The sequence below is a fragment of the Megalops cyprinoides genome, chromosome 21 (assembly GCF_013368585.1).
Source record: "Megalops cyprinoides isolate fMegCyp1 chromosome 21, fMegCyp1.pri, whole genome shotgun sequence".
NCBI classification, from domain to species: Eukaryota; Metazoa; Chordata; class Actinopteri; order Elopiformes; family Megalopidae; genus Megalops; species Megalops cyprinoides.
Window position 1 is genome coordinate 13,870,022 of NC_050603.1, and position 21,849 is coordinate 13,891,870.

Sequence of the window (21,849 nt, forward strand, 5' to 3'; positions counted from 1 at the left end):
TGTGTGTGTGTGTGTGTGTGTGTGTGTGTGTGCGCGTACGGGTAATGGTGTTTGAACCTACTAGTTGGGTGCCAATTGGATCACTTTTGTCATAATTCCTTTTGTCACATGACACGGGGAGGAGCCAATCAGACTTGAGCATGTGCTCAAAAGCCTGGAGCAGCCCTGACAGGCAAGTTTTGGTTGCTGAGGCGTAGCACACAGGACATATTTTGGACAGCTCCTTAGAGTGGAATTCTTAAACGGCAAGGACAGTGTAATTAACCAGGGGACAGAGGACAAAAGGGGTACTGGATGTGTTGGAGAAGGGGAAGAAGAGAGGGAACAAAGGATGACATAACCAAAGAGATGAAGATCCAACAGCTGAAAGAATGTCTTCAAGTAAGTTAGAATGGTCACCATGTGCACCTGTTTGTTTGTGTGAGATGAGATAAGTGAAATCGTTTTGGGTGGTGTGGAGAAGGATGGTTTCTTCCCTTTGAATTCCATTTGTCATTGTCACAAAAGGACTCCTGGAATACCACAGATTGTTTACCAACATGTTTATTGGTGTGTGTGTGTGTGTGTGCATGTGTGTATTTGTGTGTGTGCACACGCATGTATGTGTGTAAATGAGAGAAAGAGCAAGATAGATAAAGCGAGCCTTTTTGCTTTGTGCTGGCTTTGGTGGTACAGGTTCTGCTTCTAATGATGGAGAGATTCAAACAGGGTTCTGATCTGATGGGTTTCAACAACAGAGGCTATTGGTTGGTAATGGCATTGAGACAGAGCTTTCTGTGAATGGCATTGCATCTAAGAAGAAGGTAAATGGGTTTGACTGAAGAGACGTTGCTGTAAACAGAAGTGAGTCAGGTGTGACTCAGATGAGAATCTTTATGTTCCAAAGTCCACACACACAGACACTGTTGTGTGGATGAAGTCACAATATGGGTCCAGTGCGTGGGTAAGGTTGCAATATGTGTCTAATGCGTGGCTGTAGTCATAATATGGGGTGTGGATGAAGTCATAATGTGTGCAGGGATGGATTGTTGAAATCTGGTTGTTTCCAGGTTTGCGAACTACATTTTAACCTCATGATAGCTTTGTTTTCATCAGTACATTTCACTAATCACTTTAAATTATTTTCAAAGATTTAGGACTGGATTCAACTCTTTTACTTGAACTCACAATTAAATGCAAGTATAATATTTATTCCACAATCAGATTTCTGGCTAACTCAGCCATGGTCAACATTGATGAAAAAAATAGAAATACTTATATTGTTTTAAAAAGCAAAACTTATTCATTTAAATTATATTTTTAAGTTTTTTAAAGTTTTACATCTATTTTAAGTAATTCAATTATTTAAATCATCAACCCTGTCTTGGTACCCTCAAAACATCTAATGAGGTCAGGGTGTCACTGCCTGCTTCCTCTGAATGCCAGAGCTACAGAGGTCCACCAGAAATAGTGAGATGAATCAGCTGAGAGTTGGTTCTGGGAAAGTATGTTTAGGCTGAGCGCTGGCTCTGTGAGAGTGTGTTGGATTGAGTGCTGGGGTGTCTGGGTTGAGTGCTGGTTTTTGTCCAGTAGGCTTTTGTGTTCAGTTGGTGAAACCGGCCTCATGCAGACATCACACAGCCATAAACCCCATAAAGTCAACTGTCACTGGCTTTTTTAGAATGACAAATGAGACATAAGGAACTAATAGCACTGGTTACAATTTCTCACTTTCCTCTCTTTCCTGTCTCCTCTAGAGGTTCTGAGCTTTAACTGACGGACGTGAAAGGAGGACAAATAAAAGAGAAAACCAAAAAAACAGGCCAAACCAAAGCGTGGATCACGAGCGTGTGAGCAGGGCCACCAGGATGAAGCTGAAGGCTGTGCTGGGGGACATGAGTCAGTGGGGGGAGGATGACTTCGCCCGCAACTGCACCTACATCGTCCACGACCAGGTGTCAGACCCCAGCTTTGGGGTCCCCCGTGCCATGACCTCCATCCCTCGCAATCTGACCTTCGAGTATGGCCCCGACAACGAGGTATGACCCGCAGGCCGTTTCCCACGCACGAAAACACTTTCTCAGACAGCACACGCATTCACAGGGGTGTCACACCATTGCATTATTACAAACATTTACATTCAACTTATACCATTCAATTTACACCATTCAGCTGTGGGCTTGTGAAAAATTCCCCTTCTACCTGGTGAGGTGGTAGAGGATTGAGCAAGTAAGATATTACTGCATGTGAAGAACTCCATTGATAATCTGGTGGATGTGAATGCAGTGAGAATTTAGGGAGCCATTGTAATGCATGGGCACACACTCTAAGGCACAGGTCCTTCTGCCTGCAGCAAATCAGCGGAACGGCGTTGTGGTGTCCTGCGTGTTGTCACACCCACGCTCGCACCCTAAGCTTCTTTTCTCCCTGGGTTCTGGGTCAATGATCCTTAAGCACGCTGACACACATATCGTGTCAAAACTCAGGAGGGCAGGACAGCACCTGGGATTATCCAGGTGACGGGGCCTCTGATTCACATAACTGAACCAAAGCCCTCCCCCAATTCCCTCTGTGCTCTGTACGCAGAACAGTTCTTTCATTGGTGATCACCCATGGAAGACACTACAGAGGGCTCTGATTGGATCAAGTCGTTATGTTTTACATTACATTACATTACAGTACAATACAGTACAGTAAATTACATTGATTTAGCAGAAGCTTTTATCCAGAGCAACTTTCAGCACAAAAGAACAGAAGTGTGTCCATTTACTCATACTGTCCTGCCTGTGTTGTCCCCTTGGCTGTTTAAACGCAGGAACCACAGACTTTATCAGAACTATATCAGTTTTTGAAATGAATGAAAATATAAAAGCGGTTAGGTGATGCTGTGAGGGAATGCAGGAGATGAAAAATTCACACTTTTGTCACTTGGTGGGTTGGCTTCCCTTTCTCACACTTTTCACACACTTGATTTTCTCACTTTCCTGCAGATGAAAAAAAGAGTTCTTTGTCGTTCTTCCGCCGCTCTGCCTCTGATCATCAGCGAAAGCTCAGACACTTTCCCCACAGTGTCGCTTTCCTCTCACACACTCTCTCTCTGTTCTGTTTTTGCTGAGAGGTGTCAGAGGTGTGAAATGATGGCTATGAACATGGTGGTCGTGGGTGGGCAGGTGGGGGTGGAAGGGGGTGGGGGAGAGGTAATATACGGTCTGCTGTGTGTCACCTCCCTCTGTCCCCTTGATTCAGTCACTCTGTAGAGGGAGGATCTACAGGAATGTGACACAGGGGTGCTTCACAGTGATGTGTGCACCCAATCTCGCTGTGTGGTCCTTCCTGCATCTCAATGTAGCACTCAAACTTTCCCCCTCTTTGTCACACACACACACACACACACACACGCACACACACACACACACACACACACACACAAACACACACACACACACACATATGCAAACACACCCACACACATGCGACATCATCCCACCCTTCAGGATGTGGCTGATGAGAAAAGTGTCAAAGCCCAGAATGGAAACTAAAATGAGAAAAAATCAATTTCTTTTCACACTTTCGGAGCAAACGCTTGTGAAAACCCTGTGTTCCTCTTTCTCTGACCCTGTGACTCACTGGATACCGGTGAGCTTGCAGTCCCTGCTGTTCAGCTCCTCTCTCTCTTTCCCATCTGCACATAAGCACACACCAGGGCACACGCTGTACTAGGCGTGCACACGCGTGCACGCACAGCTCACACCCTCACGTACCGGACAGACCGACAACCGTGCAGACACATATGCGAGCAGGCAGTAAGCACTGCTCTCACGCTCGCTCATGCTCACTTCCTCTCTGAGCGTAAGTCTTCTTCTGCTTGACGTCACAGTTTCAGAAGAGTTTTTTCTGTAACGCACGCAGCTTGGTCCATCCCTGGCTTCCCATCCTCTCAGTGATGACAAAGATACAGCTCAGCTGATTGACCGAGAGGTCAGAGGAATGTCCAAGAATACTTTGTTTGTCAGTTTCCCCACGTCCCTCTTATTAGCGGTTTTCCTGCATGTGCTGCCTGGAAGGATGGAGTAAGGGTAACAAGGTGGTTTTCGCAAAGAGAAAACCCACACACCAGAAAAAGAAAAAAATATTTGCAAGATAGATATTCCCGTCAGACAGAGTCGAGTCATGCGTGTTTCACACAATATAGCTTTCCAAACGGAATACAAGCACCCACAGGTGTGTGGTACTGAGATGTGTGTGTGTGTGAACACATTTGTGTGGGCATGTGTGTGCGCAAGCGTAGGTGTGTGTGCTTGTGTGTGTGTGTGTGTGTGTGTGCGTGTGTCTGATTGTGTGTGCAACAGAAATGACTGTGTGTATACTTTCTTTTTAGAACCTTACAATGACTTCCCCTTGTTCTTGCGTTGAAGTCCCACTAGCGGTAAAAAAAGATTGTATTAGAAAATAGCAACAGATCCGCACATTCTACACTTCAATACATATGCATCCAAACAGTGTTGCAAAAGTATTTTTTAGACCTTTGTCACTGGCTGCCTTGATATTCATTGATAATTTATCACTGAACAGCATCATTCCTATGGCACATTTATTGCAAAACATTTCAAAGGAGCTACTTTTTACTCAAACAAGTAGAACTGCCCTTCTATGTTATTTCAGTCCTGTGACTGATCGACATTCATGTCCACATTGAAAAGTGCTCTGAAGACAGGTGATATTGCTAAATTACCAACACATGCATACACATGAATGCACACACACACACACACACACACACACACAGGATCACTCTATCCTCTGGAGTGTGCAGGACAGTTGGGGCACGTGGCAGATGGGTTGGGTCTGTAGAAGAGCAAGGGAACGGTGGGGTGGGGGGTATGCCAGGGGATGTAGGTTAAACCCTAACGATTAACTTTCCTTTGAGGCATGAAGGGCCAGCGTTTTCTGGCTGCCTGCTGAGATGTCCCGGGACAGTCTGGGGGGGTGTGTGGCGTGGGGGCGTGGGTTCTGTCAAGAGCCGATACTACTGCACCCGGTCCCACACCTCCTCCTCCCTCTGTTTCATAAACCCTTCTGAGCAGTTAATCACTGGTCCTATGGAGCAATTAGTCACGCAACACTAACGAGGGACAATTCTCCTGTCACTCTTGCTCTCCGCCTCTCCCCCTGACGAGCCCACATGGCGGTCCTCCTCCTCGTCACTCCCCCTGTCTCCTCTCCGCCGTCTTCTGCTTCCCTCACCTGCTCTCCTCCTGCCCTCCATCCGAGTCCAACTCTCCGCTCCAAATTCCCTTCAAGCGCTCCCGGCAACATTCCAAGCTGATATATTTAAACCATAAGCACTCCCTGGAGGAGGGGGACAGAACTCTTGGCCAAATCCTCATTTCAAAGCATCTTCCTGCATGTTGCCAGGGTGGTCTGGGTGAGGTTTGGAGCTGCACCACATCTTGTTCCGCAGCTGTCCTCAAACATTAAGCAAGGGCCCCTCGTCCCCCATGGCCCAGTACCAGTTGGGGTGATTGGGCTGTCTAGGCATTAAGCTCAAAGCTTCTCTCTTGCCAGCGCTGTGTCTGCATGTTCGCCAGCTTACGCTGTGACAGGCACTGCAAAGCTGTGGCTTTAATTTCAGGGGTACACACAGCGGCTTCAGCCTTTCAAACCAGATGGGCCAGCCTATCACAGGAATTCCTGTAGTCCTGTGGGCTTGTGGGACAGCTCAGTGAGGATTGAACAGTGACCCTCACTGAGGGGCTCAGTGAGGGCTTTGCTTACTGCCTTGGTGCCCCTGAAGCAGCATCACCTTGCCAGCAGGGGCACTGTTGTGTCTGGCTCAGGGGATTTGAGGTGTTGGTGTGTTATCAGGACAGCAGGTTAGTGGAGCAGGCCAGGGAAAGTGTAATTCCCTTCATTCGTTTAACTCATTAACTGAAAAACTGGGTCGCCTTGGGACTCACCGGAACACCGAAGTCTCAGCCTGTATGGCCATCTTCCTGTCTATGAGTCTGTGGCATGTCTTTTTGGCTAACTGATTTACAATTTGATTGATTGATTTCCTTTCCTTCACAGGTGACAGGTGTTTTCAGTAAAGAATACATTCCCCAGGGTACCCGTTTTGGCCCACTCCAAGGTGATATCTACACCAAAGAAAACGTCCCCAAGCACGCTAACAGGAAGTACTTCTGGAGGGTGAGTGTCAGAATCCATGTCTGTGTGTGTGTGTGTGTGTTGGTTCAGTCTTGTTGGGTTTATGTGAGGTCAAAGAGTCCCCCTGAGTCCTGCTCTCTTTCCCTTTCCACCCATGCACACTGTATACCAGCACTGTGTACTCAGACAAGCAGCACAAAAGCTGCACAGGTTTCTGCTTCCTAACTTTACTGTGGACAAACACACACACACACACACACGCGCACAGAGACACACACACATACATGCGCGCACACACACACACATGCACATGATGTGATCGTTAGTCCTCCAAGATTTCCATGGAAATATGTATGCAGCTGAGATTCAGAGAATTTCACTGGAACTGCACTGGATGGTGGGGGGGGGGGGGGGGGGTGATTCTTGTATCCTATTGGTCATTGTCATGGAGACAAACACATGCTCTGCGCGCACACACACATACAGACACACACACACACACACACACACATAGAGACTGTACACTGGTCCAGTTAAGTCCTCTCTCTCTCCCCCCCTCTCTCACGCTTTCTTTTTCCTGCTTTCTCTTTTTCTGGCTCACTCAGCGGCAGCTCTTACTTAACCAGGGAATGTTTTCCCACTTCCCCCTTTTCTGATTCTGTTCATCTAGTTAAACCATACAAGGAACTGCAGTAAAGTCTGCTGATGTCATGTCTCACACACACACGCACACACACACAAACACACACACAAACACACACACACACACACACACACACACACACACACACAGAAGCAACATGGGTATGGTCTGATCAGGACTTTGATCGAGGTGGTGGGTTCATTGATGTCCCGTGAGGAAAACAGAACCCAAAGCAGAGTTTTTATATCAGGAGAGTCACCCACTGCACTTCTGCGCAGAAACAAAAGCACGTTTCTCAATACTTCACTTCGCGAAAGCTAGCGGGGACTTTTTCTTCACTCCCGGATGATCGTTTTTTGGAAACTGGCAATCTCACACACATCATATCACATTAACCATGTTCTCATAATCACCTCTTTATTACTCATTGGGTTTAGCCACACCCATCGTGTTTTGATATGCAAATGTATAACTACTACCACATTTCTCATAGAAATGGTCATAATGGAAGTGTTGCATCATATCATATCAGTGGCTAACATGGTGGGGGTGAGGGATCCAGTGTGCCATGATGATATTTGATTGTGGGGGTGATGGGTTGCAAAGGAGGTGTGTTAGGGGTGCTTGTGGGAGAAATCCAAAAAAATTCAAATTTCCTTCAGGTACCTCCCTTCTGTTTTGCAACATGATGCGATTCATGCTTCTGTTCCTCTGCTTTGTCTGTCTGTCCCTCCCCCACGCGTCTCTTTCTCGCTTTCTCTCTCTCTCCTTCTCCCACGCTGCCCACGAACACTCCCGGGGCTTGTGTCATTGAGGATTTTTTTCTGTGCTTTCTGTTCAGTCGTCCCGCAATTCGTCCCGCAATTTTTCCTTCCTGTGTTTTCCTGTAACCTCACATGATGTCTGAGTTCCTGCTCCACGCCGCACGCAGCTAAAACACTGATTCACACCACTGATATGTCATTAGAGTGTGTAACACGATCCTTTTGGGCAGGTGTGTGTGTGTGTGTGTGTGTGTGTGTGTGTGCGTATATCGCAATACCTGAACATCCTGTCACCTGCTCTTTACAAATATAGCTGCTTTCTGTGCTGGCTCAAGTGAAACGCTCACACTCGCACGCGCGTGCGCCCGGGCGCAAACACACACACACACACACACACACACACACACAGAGGCACGCCCACACAGACCTGTCACACAGTGCGTGGTGAGTGAGAGTGATGACTATACAGAGCGCGCATGCCGGGGCTTGACCTGATCATTAGCTCCGAGCAATCAGAGAGAGAGAGAGAGAGAGAGAGAGAGAGAGAGAGAGAGAGACTGTGAAGTCCCACCCACTCCTTGTTGATAAAAGAGAGTGTGTGCCAATTTCACTCTAGTGACAGACAGACAAGAGCGTATGCAACAACCCAGGCAGCGCGCACAGAAGCACAGAGCCACACAGGAGCAGACCGGGCAAATACAGACACACACACGCGCACAGCACAGAGAGGAGAAGCTCACACACAGCACCTCACAGGACAGCACAGGGACTCAGCACAGCACAGCATCACCCAGGTGGACGCAGGAAAGGAGAGCACGTTCATGGCAGAGGTGAATATCTCTTTCCATCCTCACTGGGGGCACCTGGCCACGCCTCTGTCACTGATGGTCAGCTTGTGAGTGACCATGGGGGAAGAGGGGAGAACAACCCTAGAACTTCAACAAGAACAGCAGTGTTTGTTCTCTCTCTCTCTCTCTCTCTGATTGCTCGGAGCTAATGAGTGTTTGTTCTTCTGGGTTATGTCCATGAGTTGTTTTGCGCTGGGATCACACTGAGATTCTTGTTCTTGTTCTTGTCTCTCAGTGTCTTCATTGTGTTATGTCGAACTGTTGTATTGTCACCGTGGGCCTGAGAGAAACGCAATTTCAATCCTTCGTATGTCCTGTGCATATTGGAGATTTGACAATAAAGTTGACTTTGACTTTGACTTTGAGATGATGAGCTGGTCACAGACACAGGTTGTCCCTGATCACCAGCAACTGCCTCTGTCTTCTCTCCCTCTTGGAGGGGGAAAGACACTATGAGACAGGTTGGCAGTGGCAGCTCTGTGCTCTGCTGTGTTACAGACAGGAGTTGCACTGTAGCTGGTGATTTTGTTGTCATTGTTGTATATTAATGGTGATCAATTCTCTCCCCTCTCCAGATCTACTGTGGTGGACAGCTGCACCACTTTGTTGACGGCTATGACGTGCACCGAAGCAACTGGATGCGTTACGTCAACCCGGCACGCTCGCTGTCGGACCAGAACCTTGTGGCGTGCCAGAACGGCCGGGACGTCTTCTTCTACACCATCCGGCCCGTGGAGCCGCAGCAGGAGCTGCTGGTGTGGTACAGCCCAGAGTTCTCCGAGCGTCTGCGGAGTTCTCCGCCGGGGGATGGCCAGCAGCACCCACAGAGTGAGTCAAATCATCACTTTCTCTCAGACGTGTGCCAGACTCCTCTCCCACTGTCCACCCCACTAGTCTCTAATCGACGCCTTCTTCTTTCGCCGTTACACCTCACCTCTCCACTCCTCTCCTCCCTCTACTCTTCCTGCACTTTATGCTCGTCTCTCTTCTCTAGCTCTCCTCTTTCCTCTCCACTTGTCCTTCTGTTCTGCCTTTTCTCTCCTAGTTTTTTCGTCCTCTCTTCTTCCCCCAATGGCGTCCTCTTCTTTCTCTCTTTCTCTTTCTTCGCTCGTAGGCATTTTGACACACAGTCATTCTTGTCGTTTCTGTCAGCACTTTCTCCTCTTCCTCTTTTGGCTCTCCGTGCCTCTTCTTTCATTCTCTCACCCTCCGTTCTCGCGTCTCCTCCCAGCTGATGCAAGCCCATTCCGGGCACAGGTGAGCAGGTGCCTTCCCATGTTGCGTTACCAGGCCTCCCTGTAGCTGTAGAAGAATTTGGAACCATACTGATGGACAGATTTATTTCTACAAAGACCTGACAGAGAGTGGGGGTGTGCGGTCCCAGTCCGCTCTGTCACGCAGGACAATACAAAAAACTCTGAGCGTAAGCAGTCACTAGCTGACATGATGTTTTCGTGTAGAAAAAGAGATGTTATTCTTCTCTGTTTTTCCGCCTGACAACTGGTTTTCAGGGAGAAAACAAGGATAGAGCGTGACAGTGGCGATTTCAATGGTCTTAGCTGGTAACATCTATAAAATAATCACTTGTATCATGTCAACACAGACCTTATATGCTTAATGGTCAATTTTTCATAGCACATAAATACTTAATGAATCATTAAGTATCATTAATGAATCAAGCTCCTTATGGCTTCAGAGCAGGATATGAGAGTTCCTGAGGAGTTCCACAGAATATTCCACAGAATTTGTCAAGTTCTCGACACAACAGAGTCGCTAATCTCCGTACAGACTGTACGCCTCTGTCCTAATGTATTCTGAGTATACTATTATTAGCAGGTGGCTCAGCATGCTTAGCAGAGGCAAAAGAGCCACTGCACAGAGTGTGCAAGAGGTTTGGTGTGAAAACCACATGCATGCAAACAGACAGGCGCATGCACACGTACACACACGCACACACACAGACACACGCACACCACTCATAAAACGCAGTCTTTTTTAGATTAGGATTATATCTGACAGGCTGACACATATTTCTAAATCAGCGGGAGGTTGGGGGTGGGGGGCGGAGGGGGGGAGGGGGGGTAGTCTGACCACCTCACACTGCAGAGATTTTGCATATGGGGTAGGGTAGGGTAGGGGGGAGATAAAGGTAAAAGAGGTAAAAACAAAAACCCTTGGTGAATGGCCACGGTTGTGAGGGACCCTCAAAAACCGATGGGCTGTGGGGAATGCAAGTGTGTTCAGAGTTTCTCTCTCTGTCCATCTGTCATCTGTTTGCCAGGCTGTCTCTCCTTCCCCTCTGTTCCGTGTCTCGTAGCTTGCTCTAAGTTTCCTGTATGTGTCATTTAGAAATTCACACAAGCCAGACTCTTTCTGCTTTGTCACTGAATTCAGCTGAGAAAAACATGTTGGGCCATGGTGAGATCATGAGAGGATGAGAGTAGGCGTTTAGGCCATGTTTTTCTGTCATTTTTTTCCTCTCAGTCTTTCTTTAACTTTTTGGGTGTTATTGTCTTTGAAATGTAAACAAATTTAAACTATATTAAGTATCAATTCAATTTAAACACAACTGTGATATTTAATGTTCCACAACAATGTAACCAACATACTACTAGGACATAACTATAGGTTTTAAATTAATCTGAAAATACCTTTTAATCAAAATTTTAAACAGAAAATTACATTTTTGCTTATGACATTCTCTCTTTGTGGTTTTCAATTCGTGGAAGTAGCACACAGGACTATATTCGCAGAAGCTTTCGTTGAATCTTTAATGAAGTTTAGTAGTGAATGGCTTAACTCACATTAATACGTTAACATATAAATTATGCTATATGACACGCCTTTTTAAGGAGCGTAAAATAAGTCTAAAGCGAGACCTAACATTTTTATGGCTCGAGACTTCACTAGTTTCCATTGTAAAACGGTCATAACGGCAATACTACGTAGTCCACATAGTTTATACTTATTTTGTGTAGTTAGTGTATTCAATACAAAAATACAACAATTAACGTTTATAGATTTCAAATAATATTTGTTACATAAGAAATCAAACATATTTATTCTACTGTATTCAGTATTTTGATTAAATGCTGTCGGTGTTTTGGTGTAATTTGCGTTTTATTTCAGTTACGCCCGTAAATCAGCGTATTCCTAAAATGAGTTGGGGATGGGTTCCGCTATTAGACAGGTAAAGCCGGTTTTCATTTTATTTGATCGCACGTTACAACGCTTTGCCATCTGTACTTTCGGTGTGCCGATGGCTTGCGCTGGCACCTGCCACCCGAGTCACGCCGCGGGGATATCGTGATCACTGGGTGTAATGCGGTACAGATCATGTGAAATTGGTACGCGGCGGGAACATGGAAAATCACCCTTTTATTTTATGTATGCGTAAGACAATGCGGAATGGCGCTTTTCCTTTCCCTTTTTTCACTCAGCTGTTAGTCAACCTCCCAGGAGTAATTGTGACCCAGCAGTACGTCACCAACAGTATGTCATTATGCGTCACCGCGCGGAGAATCCCCAAAGTTTTATTGAACGTGGTGCGACTGCACCTTAAACACAGACATTCACAGATAACATCGGCATGTACTGTAAGGATAATAGTTTTATTATGCATAACAGAAACTGGGCGTGGCTCATCTTAAAACTGAAACTTTTGCCATTTATCATAAAGGGACAGGCCAGGGTATAGTCCGTTGTGTATGACATGCCTGTGCGCAGATAACTGTGTATGTCACGAGTAATCTGTCACTCACACCCTTTGATAAACTACTGTCTTACTGTCTTACTGTCAACTTTGTCACATCAGATCAAATCACAACCATTAAAAGTACCCACGTTACCGGTGAGACAGAAAGAGAAAGAGTTACTTACTTGTGAGACAAGGACATTTTGGACAGAATCATACGCACACTCACACAAACACTCACACAAAGGACACACAAGCACACGTTCACACTGAACATAGTGCTGCTGTTGCATGAGACCCTTTCTGGAATTGGTATGAGGACCGGTTGTAAAAAGAATTTTTTTTCCTTCTCTCTCCAGAACATGTGAGTACAGACCTTAGAGAGCAGAATATCCACAGACATCACCTACCTCACTGGGCCATGCGCCCTGAACAAGACCAAAGGAGCGAGGAGGAGGGGAGGAGGGAGGAGAAGGGGGTGGAGGAGGAAGAGGAGGAGAGAATAGACGTGGAGGTGGTGGAGAGAGACACTCCGCCCGACACTCCCGATGACCAAATCATGGACTGCAGCAAGAGGGTGCGCAAAGACCCGCCCTCAACCCCATCGCTCTGCTCCAACCCCAGAGAGCCCACCCCGCCCGCCAACCCCTACACCTGCCCTGGGGGCCTCCCGGATACCCCTTCACCCCACCGGGACGTCCCACTCCACCTGCACGGTCTGTACGGCCATGGGGAGGGCTTGGTGTCCTACCCGCTTTACCCTCCCTCTGGACACCTGCAGCCCCCCTACCAGTTCCTCCCCCCCTACAGCCCCCACTACCACTGCCTCTTCTTGCCCCAGTACTCCCCACCCTTGCGAGGTGTGCTGCCGTCCAGAGGCAATGCAGGGTACAGCAGCTACCTGGGCAGCGATGGCTTGCCCTTCCCTATACCGACCCAGCCAGGCTTGCTCCCAGCCTCCATGCCCTACCCTGCCCCATGCCAGGGCGGGCTGAAGGAAAGACCCCCCAACACCTCCCCACCCCAGGGAGCTCCCGCCACCCCTGAACTCTCACCCTTGCCCAAAGCACCGCACTCACCCCAGCAGTCCCCGATGCAGCCCACCCCTGGGCGAGACGAAGCCATCAACCTCAGCATGACCACGCCAAAGAAGAGCCCCACGGCCCCGTCGGTCCCAGGGTACAAGTCTCTGCCCTACCCGCTGAAAAAACAAAATGGCAAGATCAAGTATGAGTGCAATGTCTGCCTGAAGACCTTCGGACAGCTCTCCAACCTCAAGGTGAGGCCAACCACCTGTCCCTGTTCTCACCTGTACAGTCTGCCTCCTTAGTTTACAAGTGTGTGTGTGTGTGTGTGTGTGTGTGTGTGTGTGTACGTGTGTCGTCTAACTCTCAATTCTTGTGGTTGTCTCAGGTACACTTGCGGGTTCACAGTGGTGAGAGACCCTTTCAGTGTCACCTCTGTAAGAAGAGCTTCACCCAGCTAGCCCACCTACAGAAACATCACTTGGTCCACACAGGGGAGAAACCACACGAATGCCAGGTAGTACCTGTGTGTATGTCTTTCCCTGTCTGTCTCACCTCTACACACATACACACCTTCCATCCTTTCATAATCCACACCCATGCTTGACTCTCCCCCCACACACGCACTCTCTTTCTCTCTTACTCTGTGTGTTGGCAGCATTGTCAAGGCTTTGTTGTGGTTTATAACTCTGAGGGTGTGATAGCTCAGTCATCATTGTGTTTATTTTCACAGTCAACGTATGATACAGTCACGTTATGTAATGTAGGAAGATGTCAGGGAGGACTGGTGACTGGTGCTCCAGGTTGCCCAAGAGGGAGGGGCTGTCAGTCATTTTTGCAGTGAGATGTGATTGGCTGACTTTGACCTTCAGAAGCGTTGAGCTATACTGGTGTAATGCTAACTGAAATCTGTCTCTCAGGTGTGTCACAAGCGGTTCAGCAGCACCAGCAACCTGAAGACTCACCTGAGGCTGCACTCAGGAGAGAAGCCCTACCAGTGCAAGCTCTGCAGCACCAAGTTCACCCAGTACATCCACCTGAAGCTGCACCGGCGCCTGCACGCCGCCCGGGAGCGGCCCTACAAGTGCCAGCTGTGCGCCCGCGCCTTTGCCCACCGCTTCTCGCTGCGCCTCCACCAGCGCAGCTGCTGCCCCGCCTCCCCCCAGCCGGGCCACGCCTCCCCCGCCAACCTGCGGCGTACTGCCGAGCTCGTCGAGCGCTTCGATGCCAGCGCCGAGGCTGATGCCCTGCCAGAGAGTGCCGGCCCCGCGCAGGTGGACGCCGCCATGAAGTGCTGGATCTCTGGGAGCCTGGAGGACAAGGAGGACCAGGAGGAGGGCGTGGCTCTAAAAACAGAGAAGCCCGTCCCGAGCCCGCCCTCCGCCTGCCAGCAGCGGGCCAGCGTGGTGCACCTGCACGGCCAGCCCCTGGTGAAGACCGAGGCGCAGTGAGGAGGGAGGGTGGGGCTGGGATGGCAAGAACACCAGGAGACTGTACATGGCTGGAGAGCAGCCACCGTCTGTCTGGGTCACAAAGAGAGGTCGCTCAGCAAGCAAGCAATCACCAAAAGCATGTCATTTTTCATTGTCATCCAAGGGGAAAAGTGAAACAAAGCCAAGGGTATTGAGAACAGAAAAAGACCCTGCCGAAGACTTGCCTCTCTGCTGAACTGTTTGAGTAGGTCCTGTAGGCTGCAGCTCCAAACTATTATCTGATTTCTCAGCAGAACATTGTTTTGATATAGAACTGCATATCCCCAAGTAGTTCAGTCTGTATTAATTTATTGACAAACTCTTTCTGGTATTTTGAGAGGTGTGCTTTATTTTTACTTTATGTGTGGGGCTGAGTGCCTGTCCTTGAGAATCTATTTGTGTGTGTGTGTGTGTGTGTGTGTGTGTGTGTGTGCTTGTCTCTCCCTCCGAGGCAAGAGGGAGCCTCTCAGGACAAGGAAGCGGGTTTTGATTCCTCTTCTAGGCGTCTGCTGACAGGAGACTGTTTTTTTCTCTCTCAGGTGTGTTGCTGTACTTCCTCAAACCTGCCTCTCCCAGAGACAGTGCAGACTTTATCCTGGGTTTTTGTGTGTGTGCATATGTATGTGTATATGTCTATGTGTGTCTGTGACTGTCAGATTGTGCAGGGTATGTAACTGCATTTGTATTTCTTGAAAGAGGAAGGCCTCGGGCAGTGTTTATTTTGGAGTAGAGAGAGGGCATTTTGGGGAAAGTTTACATCTCTGTCTATATGGTGTTCCTGTTCCACAAACAGACAGTTGTTTTGTCATTCATTGTTTTTTAATGTTTTTTGTGTAAAAAACATTAGATGAAGACCAAAAGATCAGCGGTTTTGTAACCACGAGTCTGTACTGGAAAAGCACTTGCCAAAAAGAGAAACGAGACAACAAACAAGCACAAAAAGTTTTGTTACTAGAACTTAGCAGATTCCAGGAAGTAACTTGTCATACCTTTAGTGTGATGGCACACCTAGTAACCTCAATAACCTTCCAGAAACCTGCCTGAGCACGAGTAACTGGCTAATGCCTGTCACACTTATATGGACCCTTTCAATAGAATGCTAATGAGCCACACAGCTGTCAGGGGTGGACCATGGCCTCTCTGCAGAGCTCAGGCAGAAACCAAAGGACTTCATTTCTTCTGTTAATTAATTTTAGTGTTTCCTTTATTTCCTTTTCTTCAAAGAGCATGGTAGACTTAAACATTTGCACGTAGTTCTTGGTCTCTGAAGTGTTCGCTGTGTGTACAGGGTGCTGAGGTCTTAGCAGCAGCCAGTCTGCCTCAGAAGTGTGTGTGTGTGTGTGTGTGTGTGTGTGTGTGTGCGCGCGCGCATGAGGGGGAAGGCAAGCTGAGTTTCCTCAACTTACCCACTGCCCATCCCTCCTTGAAAACAAAGCTTTAATATTTCATGACTTTAAAGGTCATTTTTGTATCGCGGCAAAACTGTGAAGGTTAAGGCACTATTTCTAAAACCTCATCTTCCTGTCTTTCTGTTAGTAAATCTCAGGGCAATTACTCAAGGCTTTTCTTACAAAAACCACATAAGGTGAATGTGCCAGTAGCTCATTTGTTGACTGGAACTGCACTTCTGGGAATTGGTTGGTGGATTTATTTGGATTTTTTTTTTTTAATTTCTTTAAATTATTGGTATTTGCACTGGAAAAAAGCAGGAACTAGATCCATGTGCACCAAATGTTCTGTTACCAAGCAAAGGCAAAGTTATTTTGTCAAACTGTCCAAATTATCGGTCCTGGGTGTGTTATTAATATCACCTGACTGCATTGGTAGTTTTTTTTTTCTACAGAATGTGTAAAGAATATTTGTCTGTTTAGTTTGTTTCAGTTGATTCAAGGTGTTGATACTTTATACTTGAGAGACTATTTTGATAAAAAAAAAATTAAATAAACACATGTAGCAAACATATTAAGCATAATTCCAAATTCAGACTGTTTCTGTGTTCTGCTCTCCCTGTGCCCAACATAGCATCGCTTACAGTCGCGGAAACAAACAGGCGTTATCCTGTTTGTGCTCGTTCCTTGCACAATCCATTATACAGCACCACACACACACGCACACACACACAGTCACGCGCGTATTCAACTGCTGCAACATCCCAAACATCCAACTACAATGCCCTGCTCTTCTCGAGCCAGGATCCCGACCCACTCTGTTGCATGTCATTTCTTGGATTTTCCTAGGAATTAATCTTACTCATATTTAGCAGTGGAAATAATTATCATTAAAGGATGGGCCATGATACTTTCCATGAGGGAAAAATCAACAAGTTCACAGCTGAGTAATGTTACTTGATCTCTTCGATGAGTGATTATTGTGAAATGTGCAAGGGTAATTATATACAATGAAGTAAAATGGCATCTGCTACTGATGGCTGATCCGCTAAAATTGGCAAGCCTGCCGATCGTGAAAAACTGGTCCAGGAACATAATCAGTTGAAAGATATAGCAGGTTAACAGGAAGCGCGCTGCTCTCCGGCCGTTCAGAGTGTGCTGCTTATACAGGCTAAACCGGCGACAGGATGCAAAGCACAGTTTACGCACAGCTACTGTTACAAATTTCTTGTTTTTGTTGTCAGGAACAGAGAAATACCCTGCATATACGGCACATCTAAAATGATCACACACGCGTATGTCCCTGTTAAAACATCACCATGTCTTCCTCTTAATATTCCTAGAAACCAGAGGAACTGCACCGCTACTATAGCAAACACTGTGTCATTCACTGTCTGCTTCTATGGTAACATGCGAAATGTTGTCATTCTACTTCCATATTTAAACATAAAGTCTTCATCGCAAAGCTATGAAAATAGTCTTCGGATCATTTTCATTAACTGTAACATAACAGAAAGGTAAATGTAAGAGTAACGTTACAAATACAGACTGCCATAACAAATGTCATCTACAGGTATAAATGCGTCAATACTTCTTAAATTCAAGCCTATGAATTTTTTCAGGAGTGCACAATGGCAACTGAAAAAGTCAATTCAATTGACTTCAATTAATTAAAACATTCTAGCGAATCAAAACATATCAAGTACTGTCAGAACTGGATAAAACTGGACGAAAATGCAAAGTACAAAGACAATGTACGCCGAAAAACCCCACATCCTTTTATATTTAATGACACCAAACCAAGACGGTATTTTAAGTCTACAAGTCCAGTTTCACACCCTGGGTGGACTGCTTTAGGATGTTTCTTGTCTCAGTTTTGCAATTAACGCTGAAAGAGGTCTGAAACCTGTGTCATTGTGCAATGGAGATTCGGTTTCAGTTGTGCATTTTCTGGTTTTGGTGGCTGATAACAGTGTCCCTATCACTGATTTAACGATTGTGATAAACTGTAACAAAGGAAGGCAGCAGCAAAAACCCCTCGACCTTCTCTTACGTTCCAGTCTGACACTAGACAATCTTACATTTTTTTCCACTTAAAAATCTTTCTGTCACTGTCACTGCACGTTTTACTCGCTTAAACTTGAATGGTGAAAACCAGTGCATTATATATTGTGTTCAAATGGTTATGCTCGCACGATTTATTGAATTTATTACTAATAAATTAAATTATTTAATGCTGAATAATCAGAGTAAAACGAAAGGAGAAGCATTGCGTGTTGTATCTGATTTGTGGGTATACGCTGGACTCCCGTTTGACAAACAGTCGGTGTGACGTCAAGTCAGAGTCCTTCGAATAACGAAACCACGGCGAAGTTACAATAAGCGGAGCTGACGGCAGTTACAGTAAGCGCGACTTTTACACACCGTTTCCCTTTCCTTTATGCGCAAACGCGTCTGTTTCCAGCCCCGTTCGTCTGCGCCTGCTCCTCTACACTTGGCCTGAGGTAACAGAGGGAATCCCCGCCGCACTACTCGTGACCAGATCAAAGCACTGCAGTCTCTGGGGCGGCATGCGGTGAGGTCGTCAACAGGTGTGTCCTTCATTCTGCCCTCGTGTCTCTGTCGGTGTGTCTGCCTGGCAGTGAATGTCTGTCTGTCAGTTCAAGGGTCAGTAAGTAACGGTGTTGGTCCATAAATCTGGACGGCAGCTCTGTCCGTGTTTGTCTCATGTCAGAGTGGCACTATTTTTTTATGACTGAAAAGTGTGAACTTTAAAAAAGCTGTAAATGCTCTGAGCTTCAAATGAGAGAGGCAATAGCTGTGCAAGTGTGTGACAGAGTATGCCTGTGTGTGTGTGTGTGTGTATGTGTGTGCGGGTGTGTGTGTGCGCGCGCACACATGTGCATGTGTTGGGGGGGTCGGTTCACTGGGCCTTGTTTCCTGTTTCCCCTCTCACAGCTTTGCTCTTAAGAAGGCTGAAACATTTGCCCTTCTCTGAAACCATGTGGTCTCCTTCCTGTCAGTAGCTGTGGTTTGGAGGGAGAGTAGTGTGGGGGGTTAATCTGTCTACACAGCACTGCTGTAACAGATATGAATTTCAAAAACTCTCATTCCTACGGATCAACCACTACCATCTGCCGAGGATGGATGGCTGGCAATTTTGTAACCTTATTGTTAATGATTATTCACCCCCTTGCTATACCCTCTTCTACACACCTAAGCAGGGAAGACCCCCCCCCCCCCCCCACACACACACACACACAAATATAACAACACATGCATGCGCACACACAAACATACACAAATACTGTAAGGAACACCTTCAGTCCTTCTAGGAATGCTGTTATACAAGTTTTGAACTGTTTTGAGTAGGGTATCTGATCATTCCTCAAAAAGGAAAGCCTCCACTTCTTTTAGAGATGAAAGAAGTGGAAATCTACTCTGCACTCTGCCTTCCAGAACGTCCTATAGAGGTTCAAAAATGTACACGTCTGGTGATTGGGGAGGCCATAGAAAATGCTTGACTTCATCCTGGTATTCATGAAACAACCCTAGAATCCGTTGAGCGGTGTGTATGGGAGCACTATAATCTTGGAATATGGAAACATCTTGAGGAAACATTTACACCATAGGATGCACCTGGTCACCTAAAATGAACTTGTATTGTTTGGCTGCAATTTTACTATGCAGAGTAATAATCGGACCCTGTGACTCCCTTGAGATGACTACGCATACCATAACAGATCCACTACCAAGTTTAACAGTTGAGAGTAGACATTGGGAGTTGAAGGCTTTCTTTAGCTTTCTGCAAATATAAACCCATTCAGATGTAGGTAAAAGAGTAAGATTCTTCAGGCTATATTACTTTCCTCTACTGCTCTTGGCCTAGGTTACAAGCAATTTCAAAATGGTAGTACTATCATAAATATTAGCTTTGTGAAACTCACAATGTACAATTTTTGTTGAGACTGGGCCACTAGATTCAGCTCCGTGGTTGCATTTGAACCCACTGTTCAGTGGTTTTTAGCAACTATCCTGCTAAGTGTCCATCTCTCTCTGTCAGTGAGCTTCCACTTGCAACCACTGGTACTGGTGCAGTTTATCCTTATTTGGCATATGCTGTCATGTTTCTAGGCCCTGTTCCCCTCAACACATAACATACTATTGTGATTTCTCTGACTGACATCCTGCATTCAGGCACCACCTATTTGACCTCTTTCAAAGTCTGTTAGACATGTCATGTTTCTTCAAGAAATCACATATTAAAATGTTGATTTTTCATCACCTTTCATAGCATAAATATAGTGGTAATTTGCATTGGCATTGATATTAAACACCTGTAGATTCCTTTTTAATTGTGATTTAGTTCAAAATATGAGTCCTATCATTTGTTTCCATTATTTTGTCTGCCCCCTGCAGATGATTAAGCAGAGGAGAATACATGTTAAACAGTTTCACAGAATTTCAGTTATATGGGTGCAAAAGAAAGTGTAAGCAGTCTGACTTTGATTATTCAGATTTGGTGCTTTGATGTTTTTCAAAACCTGCCTGTTTAGTTTGATTTCATTCGAAGACAATCAGGCTATTCCAGTACCATACGAATGGGCCCCCATTAACTTAGACCATTTGAAGGCCTCCAGTCTGGCTCCATTCCATAAACCACGCCCCCCCTTAGTCAATTGGAATGTCCATCATATACAAGATGAGTCATAAGAACTTCCCTGGAATGGAAAAGCAAAGCACATGTGCTCAAGCAGAACCCAGGCAGCCCAGGCATGCAAAATACAGAGGAGGTTTTAGGGGGTTGGAGGAGGAAACAGTGGATATCAGCTCTGAGACAGAGATGAACAGATAACGGGCGGCAGGGAGCTGTGTGAGTCACAGGCAGTCGCATAGCATGACATATGCAGGGCTCCCTGCTCTTCCAAGGGCATTCCTCACGGCGTGAGGCTCACTGTGGAGCTTCGCAGAGCTGATCGCTGCACCTCCCGTTGTCCTTACTGTGCGGGCTGCGCCTCCTGTTCAAGTCAACCCCTGCAAACTGCACGTTTGAAAACCGTGTGTCATTGTGCACTTGTCCACAGTATCCAGATGTTGCAGCAGGAAAGAATAAACCTCCATGGATTGCAAAGGGGCCAGCTGCATACTTTGCGATAAAACTTATATTCAGTCACACAATATGCAATGATTGTGAGTTGACTACTTAATGACAATGTCTTGCTCAATGTGCAGCAGTGAGACCACTGGCTACTAAATCTATGTAAAAGATGCAATCATGTTTATTCTGTGTTTTCTCATTAATACTTGCACAATCAAAGCAGTCTCTGGCATCTCTCACACCATCACTTTCTACCATTACCCATTTTACTGAGTACCTGATACTTTTTTGGCACAAGTACCTCCTGGAAATCATGCCAACGGTACTGGAATTATGAACAATGGCTGACAAGCATCACAAGATGGCAAATAAAAGCTGCTGGCATGAGCTACCCAATGAGTATTGAGTTCCATATTTTTGTGCCAGTTAATAAGCATTAAATGATGGCAATGTTTAGGCTTTGATTCCAGTTTTGATGATTAGTGCTGCGGCCTACAGCTACTGCATATGGCTGTATGTGGTATCTGTACATCTTACACAATGCATTTTGTGAATGTAGCGCCTGTTTTGCCACAGAATTGAAGGCATTGTAAGAATGTCTGGAGGGCCACTTTTCACACACAACATTCCAGTCTTGCATCATATTCAGTTGCTCCACAATGTCTCTCATCACACCTCTCCTTTCTGGCTTTTCTTCCTTTCAGCTCTCTGCGTTAGTGGAGTAGGAGTGTTTACACAGACACACAGATGGCAGAAGCATGGCACACATAGGCACAGGCAGGCTGGTGCAG

The 21,849-nt window shown here is 46.4% G+C and overlaps 1 protein-coding gene across 2 annotated transcripts; it reads left to right on the forward strand.

Annotated features, from left to right (window-relative positions):
• The first annotated feature begins 1,847 nt into the window (after window positions 1-1,847).
• On the forward strand, window positions 1,848-15,721 carry prdm1b (PR domain containing 1b, with ZNF domain). Of its 2 annotated transcripts, XM_036515705.1 has the most exons (6): window positions 1,848-2,018; window positions 6,049-6,168; window positions 8,957-9,209; window positions 12,435-13,354; window positions 13,489-13,617; window positions 14,021-15,721. In XM_036515705.1, exons 1-6 carry the CDS (start codon window positions 1,848-1,850, stop codon window positions 14,549-14,551), a joined length of 2,124 nt encoding a protein of 707 aa, XP_036371598.1. In that variant the 3' UTR covers window positions 14,552-15,721. The 2 variants fall into 2 exon arrangements, with proteins under 2 accessions (XP_036371598.1, XP_036371599.1); XM_036515706.1 differs by lacking the exons at window positions 1,848-2,018; window positions 6,049-6,168 and adding an exon at window positions 8,161-8,363.
• Window positions 15,722-21,849: the final 6,128 nt, after the last annotated feature.

What these genes read in the sequence shown, in the direction of transcription:
- prdm1b (XM_036515705.1), top strand. Translation starts at nt 1,848, where the DNA reads ATGAAGCTGAAGGCTGTGCTGGGGGACATGAGTCAGTGGGGGGAGGAT. An exon ending in AGTATGGCCCCGACAACGAG is followed by an intron (nt 2,019 to 6,048) that starts GTATGACCCGCA and finishes TTTCCTTCACAG; the next exon opens with GTGACAGGTGTTTTCAGTAA. An exon ending in AGAAACCACACGAATGCCAG is followed by an intron (nt 13,618 to 14,020) that starts GTAGTACCTGTG and finishes TCTGTCTCTCAG; the next exon opens with GTGTGTCACAAGCGGTTCAG.